Below are 17,117 nucleotides of genomic sequence, written 5' to 3'. Positions count from 1 at the left end.
ATAAGAATTACAAACCCATAATTCCTTGCTAATGCACATTTTAATGCCAAACAAGTTAACTCATTTGTTCCAGCCAGCCCACAAACCTACATCCATCCATGGTCTTCCATCCCCATCCTTTCTCCTTCTCACCTGCTCACCTGGATGGTGTTGTTCTGGCAGTTGCACCAGAAAACAGCAGAGAGGAAGAAAATGAGGGAGGCCTTTTACACCCTCCTCCCTTCCAGACCTGGTGCAATGTTAGGTCGGGGTGGGGGACAGGCAAAAACATTCGAGGAGGATGCAAAGCAGGGTGAATTCCCAGCTTCTTTTGGATGGGGCTATGTTTTCTCTCCAGTTTACACCAAAATTACTTATTTATTTCACAAAATTTGTATAACACTTGATTGTAAAAAAGAACAACAACCATCACTGATTCCATTCCAATAGCTTACAAGTATCTGCAATGGGCAAAATCACTGCAATAGTAAAGATTTAATCAGCTTCCTGTTATTAGTGCCAAGATTAATCGCTACACAAATCTGGAAGTATTTTGAAAATGCCACTTTAGAATATTGGTAAAATAGGGTCTTAAAAAACAACAACAACGACCCTATCTGTTAACCCAAGAGGGTATGACCAAAAGTGTGACAAAAAAAACCCATTTTATTTTACATGGTTTGATTTTATTAAATTTATCAGTGAAGGAATTGACGTGCCAGCAACCCCAGCTAGGCATGTGGGTACTGTATATGGAATTCTTCCTAGCAATATTAGACCATATGTGATTCTATGCCACAAGTATTTCAAACTGTACTTACTGAACCCTGTAAAAAAGATAAAAGAGATAAAAAGGACTCTGGTGCTTAAGCTGTGTACATTTCTTCTTAATCCTCTTCTTTGAATTGAACTATGTATAGTACTGAAAGACTATCTCTTTTGAACAGTTTGCAGTGCCGATCTGCCCTCATATTTTTCAAAATCAATTTTAAAAGCATTTTTTTAAAAAAGGGTTTGTCACTAGGGGGCTGTTCCTGAATCCAGCCCTGCTCCTGGATGTCCAGGTGGTAGCATTTGCCAGGAGTCCATTTGTCCATTGTCATGTGCCCATTGTACCCTTTCACTCATGCCCCAGTGGCATTCTTTGAAGAGCTTCCGGGAACATTAACTGGTCTATTAACTGATGCGTGGCAGGTTGTTACATGAGATCAGCCCCTTTTCCTATCATATGGAACACTTAAAAATAAATATATAAAAAGTCAGGCAGCTCACCTGTAGCAGGATAGCATATGTATGTTGGTCACTGGCATGGCAAACATTGGAAGAAGATGGAATGGCTTCAGAGGGAAAGAATCCACAGTACCTTCTGTGCACAGTCCTGACTTACCTTGGACTCTCAAAGTTTGCATTTCCTTCCCCCACTAGATCTAGGAGGACATCTGCATTGCGTTTTCCATTTGGGTGCTTTCTGTTGTTGGCTGTAGAAGTAGTTGGCAGTGATAACATCAGCTTTCTGACACATGGCACTGGGCCACCGAGTCGGACACAAGGAAAAAGCCACTTAGGAAAAAGCTCCTGAGGTCCGTCCTAATCCACTGCTTGCTTCAGTAAACACGGCAACCTGCTGTTGCAGTGCCTCGGCCACATCCTGGCTCTGCTTGTCTCAGCTCTGTGTTTGTGACAGTGTTTGGGATCAGTAGGACACAGGGGGATATTTTGGCTGTTGGGAATAGTCATTGCAAGTGTGGCCGCTAATGAAATCTTGCAGTGTAGAGAGACAGGCCAGTCTGTCAGTCCAACTTCCTTTCTGCTTCTCATTTTTCCATTCTTTAGTTCATTTCTCCCCATTTTCACATCAGTTGGCAATTTATTTAAATAGCTCTCATAAAAATTCATCCTGTGATTCCTCATATCCCTGTTGGGAGTTTCCATTCCACCTTTAGTTACAAACATGGAAATGTTACACGTCACATGTCTGTTTACAATCCAGCACTGTTTGCTGGAGCAAGCAGAACTTCCGTTGTGTTGTTGTTGCTTTTCCTTTACTCTCTCTCTCTCTCTCTCTCTCTCTCTCTCTCTCTCTCTCTCTCTCTCTCTCTCTCTCGGAAGAGATGGCAAAGAGAGAGACGACATGTTTCTTTGTTTCTGATTTATGATAATAAATCCATAGTTTGCTAGTATGTCTTCACAAGCCTCAAGCCTCTTTTTGTTGCGCAGTTTGCTCTGCTAAGTAAAGTGTGCCCATGTCAGCAGACTTGGGTCACTGATTTATGTCGCACAAGAGGTCGAGGGATCTTCGCAGCATGACGGCTGGAAGGAGATGTGGCGGAATAATGCCTGCTGATGATTCAGGTTCATCAGGGGTTAACCTATCACTCCCATGTTTGGTAGGTGTTCCCTGGGAGGCGGAGCTAGTTGGCATTCTAAAAGGAGGGGGAACAACCATTGAAAGGCAGTTGGGGGTTTGGCAGTTGGGGGTGGAGGATTAGAAAGAGAAACTGTGAGATTAGGCTTTGGGGAATGGGAGGAAAGGTCATTACCATTGCTAAAGGGATGCAGGAAATATTATAACTAAGCTGAATTACATGAGAAGAAGATTTGTACCAGTAATAACCCGAGACATCCATGTTTTCAAGTTACCTAATAAAGTTAAATGTGCTTAAACGTTCGCTGACTGTGGCAGTGTATCAGTACCTTAAGAGGTGTGACTAAGAGGAGAGAACAAAGCTTTTCTGTGGAAGAGGAAACTGTTTGCTTATTCTCCTGTCATACAGAGGGCTGGACAGTGAAGCCAAGTGTGCCACTTATTTGCCTAAAGGGAAGGCAAACTGCAGTAGTTGGGAACCCTGGTAGGGAGATCCCATAGGTGGCAAGAGGTTTTCAAACGTAGAGCCCTGAGGTACACCCAGAGACATCTCCCATATGAACACTGAAGGATTCATCCTAGCTGTCAGTGAAACCTAGGGAGAGTCACTGTTGGGGAAGTATTGGGGGGGGGGATAGGATCCCTCACAGGAGACAATCCAGCTGGGGGCTCTTCAGCTGGCCGTTCGACCCCGAGATGCCGACAATCCCTACTGTTCATTTTATTTTTTTATTTGGTTAGTTTATATTTTATGTTTGTTTTACATTTCATTATGTATTGTTAAAAATGTAATCAACTTCAACGCCATCATCATAAAACATATTAGTAATTCAGGATGAGTGGGTGTGTCAGTTCTCAATGTTTCTGCAGAAGTTTCCCCCAAAATCATATATAATCATCATGAAAATTTGTCAGCGTTTTTGTCCAAATCTCTCCTAAAATTTGCATGCGATTTTGCCCAATACACACATTTTGTGCAAAGCATTTCCCACCAATATGCATTTCTAGGCACGCTTTACCCTAGCACATGCATTTTTGTACACTTTACTTTTGACTGGAGAACCGCATTGCAGAATTCACAGTTGTGTGAATTTTGGAGGCGGCTCTGTTTCGGTTTGTAATACTGTTTGGAAAAGTGCAGATTTTGCCTTTAAAAGCAAACTTAATTGAATTCCTTCCCCCATTTCTATTAGTGATACCCATCACCAGTGGTGCAGATAGCTAGTTTTAGGACAAGTTGTTCTTTAGGTGGCCACGTATATTGTTCCACTTACTCAAAAAATGTGCTAATTCAGCACTCCTACGTTTGGGGGCTGCTTTGCCATTGCCCCTGTCCATCATGTTTCAGGGGGATGAGACAAAAATGATGCTGCAAAGAATTCTCTGCTTTCCACTGAGATCAAAATCCCTCCTTTCCCAGTCTTTTATTGTTTCTTTGTGGGGGTGGTTGATATCTCCTCAAAAAAGAAAAGGAAAAGAGAACTCATTCCAAAGCCAGGTGGATTTGATACAATCGTCGCTATGCAGAGAGAAGAAACCACCATATATCAGCAGAACCACCCCCTTCTCCTGCTTGCTTCCCAGTAAAATTTGGATAGATTTCCTTCCTGCGTCTGCTGAATTCATGAATCCTTTCCCAGCTGCTCCTTCCAGATGCATGCAATAAATTCAGCAGCCAGAAGTTTGCAAAGAAGCTGAGGGTTTGTCCCCCTCCCTCCCGGCTGATCCATGATATTCCTCCTTTCCTTATGAGCATAGGATCCTGCCTTATACCAAATCAGGCCATGGGTCCATCCAGCTCAGTATTTCCTACACTGTCTGGCAGCAGCTGTCCAAGATTTCAGGCAGAAGTCTTTCCCCACCCTAGCTGGAGATGGCAGGACTTGGACCTGGGACCTTCTGCACACAAAGCAGATGCTCTCCCAGTGAGACACAGCCCCTCCAAAGATGCAGCCATCACCCACCCCCCCGTGCTTAAGCAGGGTCTGCTAATTTTCCAGAGACTGCTGCTTTAACCCCAGTGGAGTCAGATCCATTGAAAACACAGGGCAGTGCCACCATTGACACAGCAAGCATGTTTTCTGTATGGACACAGGGGTTATAGAGGAGTTTCCCCACAGAAATGCCCACAGAGCTGCCTTCCCTGACCTGGTGTCCTCAAGACACTGTTGGGACTCCAACTCCCATCATCTCCTGTCTGCATGGCCCAAGGTGATTGGAGTTGGGAGTCCCAACAACATCTGGAGGGGTGAGGAAGGCTGCCAGAGAGTGTGTACTCAAGTCTTTATGTGGTTGTTGTGAGCTCTGCTGGTCCAGACAGGTGCTTGTGTATGGGTGTTCACAGAGAGAGAGATGCTTGTTACTTGTACATCCATGTTTAATCTAATGTATGGAGCTGCCTTAAAGTGCTTTGAAATGCTGCATGGAGCAAAATGTTGCAGCCAGGATACTGATGGGCGCGAGGAGTTTTGACTCTACCGTGCCAGTTTTGCATGGGCTACACTAGTTGCTTGTTTGTTCCTGAGCTCCATTCAAGCCCAAAATAGTCTGGGACCTGGATACCTCAGACCACTGGTCCATTTAGCTCAGCATTGTCCGCTCTGACTGGCAGCAACCCTCCAGAGCACTGTATGCAAAGATGTTCTCTGCCAGCCGTGCCTGGGGGTGGTGGAATTGAACCTGGGATCTTCCGCATGGAGAGGGGAGAAACCGCAGGGAACCACTCTTTAGCACCCAATTGGAGCAAATAGCAAATTATATTTCCTTGGATTGCCATTGGTTCTGCTCTCTTGTAAACAGTGGTTTTTCCTTTGGAATGGAGTGGGGAAAGGGAGAAATCGCTTGTACCCTTGCTTTCTGGGCACAGCAGAAGTGTGTCATCAAACAAGGCTATCTAGTTCCACCTGTCAAATGTGGAGAAGCCTTCCTATTGCTCCTGTGGCTGCAGAGGCTGTGGGCGACGCCCTTAACCCTTGGCTCTGGCAGCTCCATAACGGACTCCTGCATCTGTGATTTAGCCACCAGATCTTTTGAAGTGGAGCTAATGAAAGCCTTTGAGCTTCCTCCAAGCTGAACTCCAGACAGAGGTCTATTGTGGCTGCATTGACAAGGGCCCTTCATTCAGAGTTATCACATGCTTATGAGATAGTCCCAGCTGAAGAAACAACTTTGCCCCGAGGCCGCTTGTGGCATTTGAACAGCTCTCCTTGATCTCCTTTGCACGGCCCATGAGAATTGTGCAGTGCGTGGTTCCATTCTTAGGAATGGGCAAGGAGGGATTCTCCACTCGACTGTCAAAGACAGTTGCTCCTATTGCTGTCCTTTCCCCAAGCATCTATTTTTTCCTGTAAGGTAGTATTTTACCTCTTTGGCCTCTGAGGAATAGTAGCAACAGTGACAGCTAGACATCACGCTTCAGGTGGGCTTTGACAGACAGGTATGCCTGTCTTCTGATTTGACTACAAGAAGGAAAGACTGGGCTGGATATTTCTCAGCAAGCTGATCTGAGATGCCCCTTTTCTTACTTTGATTATAAAGAGGGGTGTGTGGAGCTTCTTACCCCCCAACCTTTCTATTAGACTAAGGATGTTTCCGCAAGCAAGTTGTGACTGTTGCTATGAGGTAGGCAAAACCCCCAGCTCAGCCCAGTTTGTCTGCAGGCAAATTCCTCCCTGGCCCCAAATATGGCAGCCGCAGAGGGGAGATCAGGCCCCGGGGCAGCAAGAGTGACACACACCATCCACAAAGGCTCACAGATGTCCCGCGGACATGTTTAGAAGGTGAAAATAGGTCTATTATGCATGCATTAAAAATGGGGGTGGGGAGCCTGTGGCCTTTCGGATGTGGTTGGACTCTGAATCCTATCACCCCATACCATTGCCCACACTTTCTGGGGTTGATGGGAGTTGCTGACTGATAGTTGCAAGCGAAGAGGAAAAGGAGTAGTAGTGGAATGGAGTCTCCTGGAAATGGGCAGACTGACTGGTTAGGACCCTGAATGTCCTGCACCCTTTTGTTAAGGTCCCACTTCCGTGAAACTATGGAGTGGCGAACTTGGGTAATGATCCTTAGTTCAGGATGCTGCAAGCACGCCCCTGTTTTCCTTTGAGGAATGTTGAATGATGTGGCTCTCTATGATCTCAGGGAAAATGGCTTTCCCAGCACAGACGTTTGGGAGGCAGGGCGGGCGGCATTTGAAGAAGAGCTTTCTTAGCGCTTGCCAACGCTGATTTCTAGCTCCAGCTGTCTGTTTGGGATTATGGGGATGGTTTCTCCTGCTGCTTTTGTTCTTTTCCCCCTTTAAAGTATGATTTAGGGTAGCAGCTGTGCACAATGTGGTCTGCGTGACTTTGCTCGTCTCCTCTTTTTGCAAGACTCTGTAGAGGCTCGGGGGGGGGGGCAGGGGTGAGAACGGCAGTCGGTTCATGTCTGCAAGGACGATCTTATCACTAGCGAGTTTCTGAAGTGAGTAACTTGCAGAGCCAAGTGCCTGCACTTCGGCCCTGGATCTAGAGACACTGAGGTGGTGGTGGATGGAAGGGATTTGCTCAGCCTTGTGATCCATGAGGTGCCCTTCTCTGAATTGCATGCTGCAGTCACTAGGGAGATAAGGAGACAACATTTTCTAGTCTGCTCTGTGTTTACCTCATGCAGCACTGTCCCCATTCTGCTGCAGTTAACCTTCCACTGAAAACGACACTATCTGCATCACCATCTGCTGTGTCACTTTAAGTAATTTGCATCATCATGTAAAATAGGTTGTCGTTGCATTGTTGCACCACATTCATTTCAGTGTGAAGGAAATGCAATGTGATTGGGGGGGGTGCTGCTGCTGCTGCAAGCAATTGCATGTTCTTTGCTGACTGAAATCAACAACAGCAACAAATGCTGATCCAATTCACTGGATTGATTTCCATTTCAGACATGGGACAAATGGGACAAATAAGTGAACACTGTAAAGTCCTGCTCCTGTTTCCTTTAGAATTCTCCAACTTTCCCAGACATAACAATAATAATAATAATAATAATAATAATAATAATAATAATAATAATAATAATATTTATTATTTATACCCCGCCCATCTGGCTGAATTTAACATAAATACTGTATCACTTGCAAGAGTAAATCGGAAGCCGCGCTTTGGTTTCCAAAAGTTTTGGAAGTCGAACGGACTTCCGGAACGGATTCCGTTCGACTTCCAAGGTACGACTGTAGAGGGAAGGATTGTGCTTGCTAGCTCCATGTATGATAAATGCTTCAGCTTTTTCTGAACATTGGGAGGACGGGTGGTCCTTTCCCCCCTGCCTGTGTGAGATTCTCACCCATCTCCAGGTACATGTTCACATGGGTGGGGTGCAGTGATTTGAATGTTGGACTCGGACCTGGGAGACCAGGGTTTGAATCAGACATCAACCATGAAACTCTCGCTGGGTGACTTTGGGCCAGTCATAGACACTTTGCCTAATCTACCTCACAGGGGTGTTGTGATAACAATAAAATGGAGAGGAAGATAACTATGTACACCACCTTGAGCTCCTTGGAGGAAAGGTGGGGTATAATTGCAATATCATCGAATCATAAAACTAGTGTTGGAAGGGACTAAGACGGGGGTCAGCAAACTTTTTCAGCAGGGGGCTGGTCCACTGTCCCTCAAAGCTTGTGGGGGGCCAGACTATATTTTAAAGGAAAAAATGAACGAATTCCTATGCCCCACAAATAACCCAGAGATGCATTTTAAATAAAAGGACACATCCTACTCATGTAAAAACACGCTGATTCCCGGACTGTCTGCGGGCTGGATTTAGAAGGGGATTGGGTCAGATCTGGCCCCCGGGCGTTAGTTTGCCTACCCACGGACTAAGAGGATCATCTAGTCCAGGCAAAAAGCACACTAAAATGCTGGTGAATTTTCATGAGGACTAATAATAAGAATAATGATGATGATGATGATGATGATGATAATAATAATAATAATAATAATAATAATAATAATAATATCACAATTCAGACAACAGAATTTAAGATGCCCCAAAGCTGATAGATCTACCCATACATACTTCTTATATCATGGCATGGAAAGTAGACAGAAGTTTTTCTCCCTCTCTTATAATGCTAAAACATGATATCTTCTAGGCGCTTGGGTGGGCTGGGTTGTCTGTGCCTGTTGCTGTTTTTTATTTTATTTTATTACACAGTGTAAACACCGAGCAGTGAGAAGAAGCCACCATTACTGGGGCAAGAAGAACCCAGACGAGGGCTCTTAATGAATTACAGAACAATAACGAGCCTCCTGAAGCTGTACACATCCTTTGATGTTTGAGGTTAACGGTAGTGAGCGCCTTCAGGCTCTACCCATCGAGTTAATTTCCGTGCGGTGGAAATCCACCACTATATTGGAAAGGAAAGGAAAGGAAAGGAAAGGAAAGGAAAGGAAAGGAAAGGAAAGGAAAGGAAAGGGGGAAGTTGCTTTCTGATGAACAGGTGCCTGGGGGTTGCTCTGGCTTCTTATCCAGAAGATCAGTGAACGTGTGCTTAACTGCATTTCCCCCTTACACAAGTGTTTGCCCTTCCCCTTCCCTCATCCCTTTCTCCTGATGCAAAAGAAACAGGTAATGGGTGAGAAAGAGGGTGATGAGAGCACTGACACACACACACGCCTGTGGGGGGCCATGGAAGGAAGACCTATCCCCTCTGGATGAACTATAACCCCCTACCTTTATTTTATTTTTTTTAAATGCGTTCACACACACACTATAAGTTATCAACAGGGCAGTATGTTTGGCTGTCAATCAGAACATTGTTGGTTTGAGCCCACCCAGGGATGGCTGTGGGCAGGATTCCTGCCATGGAGGAGGTTAAAGTAGATGGCCATTGGGATCCCTCCCAACTCTACAATTCTATGATTCTATCCAACGCTAGTCCTACCCAGAGTAATCCTAATGATATGAATATACATGGCTAACTTAGGCCCATCGCTTTCAACGAGTCTGCTATGAGTACAAGTTGGTTGGATATGGCCCAAGGTTTCCAGTGTTTATAGAACCCGAGATATGTGGCAAAATGTACTGGCACCGTTCTTCTGATTCATTTGTGGAAAACTGGCTTGCTACCTCCACCACTTTCAGTGTTTTATTTTGCTCATCCACCCACCTCCCCCTCCCCCCCAAAAAATCACGCACACATATGAATGAGACAGGCAGACAGAGAGCCAGGTTTGCTAACATAAGATGCTACTGACCTTAAAGGGAGATTAGATAAATTCATGGCAGATGAGCTATCAGTGGTTACTAGTCATGCTGCTGGTTATATGTTACTGCCAGGACCAGAAGTGTCCTGACTCTGAATCGCCAGTTGCAGGGGAAGAACAGCACATTCTTGTGTCCTACTCCTGGGTAACCCATAGGCATCTTGGGCTTCTGTGTGATACACTCTGCTAAAATACACAAGGACTTTGGTCTGAACCGACAAGGCTCTCCTTAATTTTTTTTTAACAGTTGCTTTTTGTCATGGACCAGGAGGGGGAGTACTTCAAATATTTCATTCATTCATTCAGTCAGTCATTCATTTAAAAATGCAGTTGTCATCTTCCTTTTCCCCCAGGAAAAATAAAAAGTGAAAGAAAAAGAATCACAAATCATGGCACTGTAAACATAGCAAACAAGAGACAACCACCCCCCTGGGGGGGGTTATATGGGCTGTAATCTGTAATAATTGTTTTAAAAACCACTTGGTTGATTAGAAAGGCTGGATATATGTATATACAGAAAATGTTGGCATAGCCTGTGGAGACTGGTCCGTTTGAGTGAATGGCCCCTCAGCCTAAGTCAGCCAGACCCCACCTGCCTTCCTTCTTAAACCAGACCAAGAGGGGCATGGCTGTCAGTTTCCTCCTCAATCTCAGTTTTGCCCTCAGGGAGAAGGATGGGGACAAAACTTGAGTTAGTAGGCTCCTCCTGTCATTGGCTCCAGCTCATTGCTTTCTGTTCATAGCTGTCAAGTTTCGGATTTGAAAATAAGGGATCAGCAGTCTCACCTATCCCGGGGACAGTCACATGTCAGTGGTGGGCGGAGCCAGAAGCAAAAGTGGGTGGAGCAGCAATGTAATCTCCAAGCGGGCTTGGGCTCAGAGTGGAGCAAAGAGGAGGGCAGCCAGCAAAGAGGAGGGCAGCCATGTGCTCCACGCGATGGAGCCCCATCGTCTTCTTGTCTGATCCCATCAAAACAGGACAGGAAGCAGCAGCTGCTCAAAGGCAGCCAGGCTCCGCCCGCCAGCTAACCCTATTGGCCGGCAGAGGGGCTCGGCGGCAACGGATAGGGGCAGATGCAGGGGGAGAAATACACCCCCCTGTAAGCACGGGAAACGGCTCCCACTTGCTTTGAGGGCTGAGGCTTTTCTCTCCAAGTAGGCGAGGTCTTCCCACCCAGTCCCTGGCCAGCAGGGGAGGAGCTGCTTCCATTAAAAACAGGAAATTTAAGGGAAATAAAAAATAAGGGAGAGCAGTGGGAAACTGCTTGAAATAAGGGAGAATCCCGGGGAAAACGGGATACTTGACAGCACTGTTTCTGTTCCATCACTGGACGCAGCCTGGCTGCAGTGATACGGAGTGAGGAATTTCACCCAGGACTCAGTAAGAAGAGACCTCTGACCTCCCATTGGGAACGTGGCACTCAGATCCTTCCTAACACCTTTTTGTGGCTTCCTCTTTTCCCCACCAGAGACCTAAAGAACAACTTGATTAGCATCATCCAGCCTGGAGCTTTTCTAGGCCTCTCGGACCTGAAGCGTTTGTAAGTACCACTCTCAAATCCCCCTCCCCAAACTCCAGAGCAACCCATTAGTTTTTCCTAATGTTCAGCTGAAACTGCCTCTTGGAATTTAAGCCCCTTAGATCCAGTCTTGCCTTTTGGGTCAGCAGAGAATAAACCTTTGCCCTCCCCATGTGATCTTCAATGAGTGTACAATCAAATATATCTATACACGTGTACAGTTTTTCTCATGCGACATGCTGATGGGTACATTCCTTTATCAATGGGCACAGTAGTTGAGCTGCACCAATGAACAAGGGTATGCTGTTTCACACAAACAGTTGCACATGTGTAGAGGCAGCTTGTACCTGAGTTCAGCGTGATGTGTGAACAAGCCTTTCGTGGCAACCATTTGTGTATTTGAAGAATGCTATCATGCTTCTCCCCCCTCCAGTCTTCTCTTCTCCATTAGTTCCTTCAAACTCTTGTCTATGAGATTAGATTTGTCCATTTAAACCATTTAAAGTATTTATTTATATAAAGTATATCAAAAAGTATTTATATATTACCATGTCATAAAACATCAGGGCATTGCTTTCCATGCCCCCTGGCCATCTTTGCTGCTGTTCTCTGAACCCATTTCAGTTTGTCTTCCTAGGGCTTGCCGTTCAGAAGGTCGGCGGTTTGAATCCCCGCGATGGGATGAGCTCCCGTTGCTCGGTCCCTGCTCCTGCCCACGTAGCAGTTCAAAAGCACGTCAGAAGTGCAAGTAGATAAATAGGTACCGCTCCGGCGGGAAGGTAAACGGCGTTTCCATGCGCTGCTCTGGTTCGCCAGAAACGGCTTTGTCATGCTGGCCACATGACTCGGAAGCTGTACGCCGGCTCCCTCGGCCAGTAAAGCGAGATGAGCGCCGCAACCCCAGAGTCAGACACGACTGGACCTAATGGTCAGGGGTCCCTTTACCTTTACCTGTTCTGTCACTGGAGACTATGGCAGGAAGGGAGAAAGTAGATGTCAAAGGGCTGTTCTCTCCCACCCTTGGCCATCTCTGGCACGGCCCCTGCCTTCCATTAAATCATTGTTTCACCCCCATGAATTGCCATCTCCTGTCTGCTGCTTCCAACATCACTCTGACCATCCAGTGAGTTCCCAGCTAGAATCTCAATCGATGCTAGCACACGAGAACAACTCATTCCACAGAGTATTCCAACTACATAAGCACCACCCCAATGTCCCCCACATGGTTTCCCAAATATGGGGAGGCCTATAAGCCCCTTTGTGATAAGAGTGGGTGAGGACGGCACCCCCAGGGCCATTGGTGTAGAGGCTGGCATGTGCAGCCCCACACCCTCCAGCGGTCAGGATACCCTGTTCAGGAATGGCTCCTGAAAAGACCTAGATTCTCATGCTCAACAAAATCCACCTCCAGTAACATTATTTCTCACACCCTCTCCATGTTGCTAAGCAGATATCCTGGAGAAGACAACTTGCAGAACATCAGTATGACATGGTGGCGGCTGCTGTTTGCCGATGGACTACTCATTGAGCCATCATGTCCCTTTTAGTTTGACCTCTGGGTCCTGTAGGCTGCATTTCCTCCTGGCATTGCCCATGGCTTCCACGGTCCTCTCACGGCTCTTTTGTCTCCTCTGATTATTCAACAGGGACCTCTCCAACAACCGCATTGGGTGTCTCAGCTCTGGCATCTTCCAGGGATTGGTCAGCCTCATCCGCTTGTGAGTATTCATGGTGGGGGCATCCTTTGGGCCAAAGTCTTCAGCATTTGTGTTAGTGACTGAATCTTTGCTCAGCAGACCGATTCCTTGGCTGCCACGCAGGAGTGGCCAACTTTGTGCACTCCAGTTGTTGCTGGACTACAATGACCATAATCTCTGACCACATATTTTCTAGGGTCGATGGGAGTTGGAGTTCAACAACGTCTGGAGGGCACCAGGTTGTCTACCCCTGCTGTCAAATATATACCTCCTGCCCATGCAAGTTATGAAATGTTGTGCTTTGGTTTTCTACTATAACTGCTAGCCACAATGGCTACGTTCTCACTCTGCTGTCGGAGGCAGTAGGTCTAGGAATAGGAGTTGCTGGGAATCCCATGTGGCGTGAGTGCTGCTGTGCTCAGGTCCTGCTTCTGGGGTTCCCACAGACATCTGGCTCATCACTGTGAGAACAAGGACGGTAGACTAGGTGGGCCTTTTGCCTGAACCAATTTCTTGACTCTTTGGTTGCATTGAGCCAGACAACACTGAATTGCTGCTTATTAGGAGGACTTCCTTTCAAAGAGGATGGTGACCAGCAATTCCAAGCTACGGCCCATATGATAAAACACACGTTATGTTCCATTTATTTGTTGCTTGCTACAAAAATGCCTCAAAGCAACTTACTATTATAAAAGCATACATAATGCAAAATTTAGCAAATATATAAAAAATGATTTTTTTAAAAAAACAAAAACAAAATAAAATAAATAATTCCGTCCAGTAGCACCTTAGAGACCAACTAAGTTTGTTCTTGGTATGAGCTTTCGTGTGCATGCACACTTCTTCAGATACACTGAAACAGAAGTCACCAGACGCTTATATATAGCGAGGGAGTGGGGAGGGGTATTACTCAGAAGGTTGGTGGGAATGGGTGATCAGCTGATAGGTGTGGAAAACCTGTTGACGACTCTTAAAGGCTGCAATTAGTCTTGCAGGGAAAGGCAAGGGGTGAGATGGCTAAAGATAGCTTTGTCATGTATAATGAGATAAGAATCCAATGTCTTTGTTCAGACCAGGTTTCTCCATGGTTTTAAGTTTGGTGATTAGTTGCAATTCAGCCACTTCTCTTTCCAGTCTATTTCTGAAATTTCTTTGTATTAACACAGCTACATTGAGATCTTTTATAGAATGTTCTGGGAGATTGAAGTGTTCTCCTACTGGTTTCTCTGTCTTGTGATTCCTGATATCAGATTTATGTCCATTTATTAAAAAATAATTAACTAGTATTTATTAAAAAATAATTAACTAGTATTTATTAAAAAATAATTAACTAGTATTTATTAAAAAATAATTAACTAGTAGCATTCGTCTTGCAATAGCATAAAAAGAACAAATCCTACCCCACCCCACAAAAAAGGAACACCAATGCAAGCTTGGATATAATCATACCCTGTGACTCAATCGAGCCCCAAACGTTTGGATGAACAGGAATGCCTTGGGCATTCAAAACTGGTAATGAAGGTGGCAGTTTTGGAAGAACATTTCACAGCCAAGGAGCCACCACTAAAAGGCCCATTCTTATGTTGCCACTTTCTGCAGCTCCGTCAGAAGGGGCACATGAAGAAGGGCCTCAGATGATGAACTGAGGGCCTGGCTAGGCTCATGTGGGGAGAAGCAGTCCCTATGGTATTAGGTCAAAAACAGCACTTTGACTTGAGTCTGGAAACGAATTGGCAGCCAATGCAGTTGTGCTAGGGTCGTGGTTATTTGATCAGTCCTCCTATTCCCAGTCCACAATCTGGACACTAAATTCTGCACTAGCTGCAGTGTCAGAACTGTCTTCAAAGGCAGCCCCACGTACAACACATCACAGTAATCTAAACTTGAGGTGAGCAGAGCCAGGCTATCCCTGTCCAGAACATGAAAACACCAACACTGTAACAGAAATCATGTCCCCATCATGCCATCAAGTGAAAGAGCATGCTTGGCCAACTCTGGCCCACTCAAAGGACTTGTTCATTCTGCTCTTCCGCAGGAATATGTCAGGGAATATTTTCTCCAGCATCCAGAGTGGGGTCTTTGATGAGCTGCTGTCTCTGAAAGTTCTGTGAGTATTTCCTCTCCTGCATGTTGAAAGAAGGGTCAAATAATTTGGTCAAATTAATAGGAAATATCGGAAGGGTTCCAAAAGAAAAAATAGAGAAAGAGTGAAAGACATTTAAGAATATCTAAAAAATTAGATTGAAAAGCCAGAACTTTTATCAGATTAAGGCAAATTCTGTGGTTAACATAAGGAGAAAATGGAAGATGAAATATGTAATATCATTTAGTCTTTATAGTAATGAAGTATAGAATGTTAAGAAATGCACAAAGTCAACAATATGTGAGGGAAATTAATGGAGGCTAAAAGACATTACAGCTTACGTGATTGGAAGTCTATCGCACTAGGTGGTGCAGGTGGTGGGAAGAGTTAGTGTGTGGATATGTATAATATACAGGTGAAACTCGAAAAATTAGAATATCGTGGAAAGGTTCATTTCTTTCAGTAATTCAACTTAAAAGGTGAAACTAATATATGAGATAGACTCACGACATTCAAAGCGAGATATGTCAAGCCTTTATTTGTTATAATTGTGATGATTATGGCGTACAGCTGATGAGAACCCCAAATTAACTTTGGGGTTTTCATCAGCTGTACGCCATAATCATCACAATTATAACAAACAAAGGCTTGACATATCTCGCTTTGAATGTCGTGAGTCTATCTCATATATTAAACTCCAGTAGCTAATGAAAACAATTGCTTACATAAATGGACTTTTCCATGATATTCTAATTTTTTGAGTTTCACCTGTATATAATTTGTTTTCATTATTGTTATGAGTGTGCTTTGGTTATGATTATGTGTGTGTAAATGAGTGTATGCAAGGTTTTCTATGTAACATTGTTATATTTTCTAATAAAATATATATTTAGTAAAAGAAAGAAAGAAAGAAAGGGCAAGCCGAGTAGAGGCAACTGAGTTTCGTCTTAAGCACTTGGTGCTGAGATTGGGTTGAATCTGGCTGGTGCCAGATCATGCTATTTTGCTGTCCTAAGCAGGGTGGGGCTGAGAGGATGAGAGCACCCCCCTTCCCCATGTAAGATTAGGGTGTTCCTCGGAACCTCCTGTGGTTGTCTCTGAAGTCACAGGGACATGCTTTCAGCTTCTGCAAGGAGTGGAGCATGGGAGCCTGAACTCATGTGTTGCCTCCACTGTGATGGACACCTTTTGAACTGTGTTGCCTTAGACGGTTGCTCAGCTTTCCTGTGAAACAGAATCAGCCCTATTGATGGTACAATGGTAAACTGATGGGCGCCTAAACCCATTTTCATAATGGCAATGGAGGCGCTAGCTAGGAGAAAGCAGCACGTGTCTAAAACATTGCAAATACAACATGGGGGGAAGAGAATTCTTCATAGCCATATTATTATTATTATTATTATTATTATTATTATTATTAAAATATTATGCCACTTAAGACCGGAGTTGGCTTCTAAGCAGTTTACGAAATATAAAAACCTGAAAAACAGAGTAATTGCAACATAAACAACTTACTAGGAGGGAGAGAAACAAGATGGTTTAGCAGCTGATGTGTGGGCACCACTGGCAGTGCTGTATTAGGTGTTCCTGCCAAAATTGGAAGAGCTTCCTTACTAGGGTTGCCAGGTCTGCTTCCAAAAAATAGCGGACAAGCCGGGGGTGTGTGTTAAATTAAATTAAATTAAATTATATATTTTCTTACAAACATTTTAACACGTATTAAAATACCATTTCATCATAAAGCTTTTGAATAAAAAAATGTCCACTATTTTGTGGAAAAAAAATAGTGAACATAATGTGAAAAAAGTGGACTGTCCACTCAAATAGTGGACACCCGGCAACCCTATTCCTTACTTGCCGTTTCTTAGAGGCATTATCAACTCCAAAGTGGGGAGAAATCCATTTAGTTCTCATTTTAATGCATACCTCCACAGTTCATGCTTCACGAACTAATACACAAGCCAAAACACAGCTTCCCTTCAAGGTTCACACCTCTCAACATTTTGTGATGGCAGTTCTCCAACACACACACCCCAAATGCCCCCAAAAGCATTCTCAAAGAAAAGTGCACACACGTGCAAATTCTGGTTGGACCAGGTTGGAAATCTGAAAGCGGAAAAGGCCGCCCATCTGTGTACCTCAAAGATTGGATGCTAGGCCTTTTCAAGGAAGGAGTTAGGAGAGCAGAGCTCTTTACATAGGCCTCCTCTTCTTGTCTTCTACAAC

At 44.7% G+C, this 17,117-nt stretch overlaps 1 protein-coding gene across 1 annotated transcript in view; it reads left to right on the top strand.

Annotated features, from left to right (window-relative positions):
* The window catches only part of ADGRA2 (adhesion G protein-coupled receptor A2), a 117,092-nt gene that overhangs the window by 72,391 nt on the left and 27,584 nt on the right, over window positions 1–17,117 (top strand). Inside the window, exons 3-5 of the mRNA XM_033171597.1 lie at window positions 11,061–11,132; window positions 12,758–12,829; window positions 14,844–14,915. Of these exons, the coding sequence (XP_033027488.1) occupies window positions 11,061–11,132; window positions 12,758–12,829; window positions 14,844–14,915 (216 nt within the window). The remainder of the gene's footprint in view (window positions 1–11,060; window positions 11,133–12,757; window positions 12,830–14,843; window positions 14,916–17,117) is intronic.

Source organism: Lacerta agilis, chromosome 15 (genome assembly GCF_009819535.1).
Source record: "Lacerta agilis isolate rLacAgi1 chromosome 15, rLacAgi1.pri, whole genome shotgun sequence".
Taxonomy (NCBI): Eukaryota; Metazoa; Chordata; class Lepidosauria; order Squamata; family Lacertidae; genus Lacerta; species Lacerta agilis.
The sequence above is the reverse complement of the archived record's forward strand: the minus strand, read 5'-3'. Positions and strand labels throughout refer to the sequence as shown.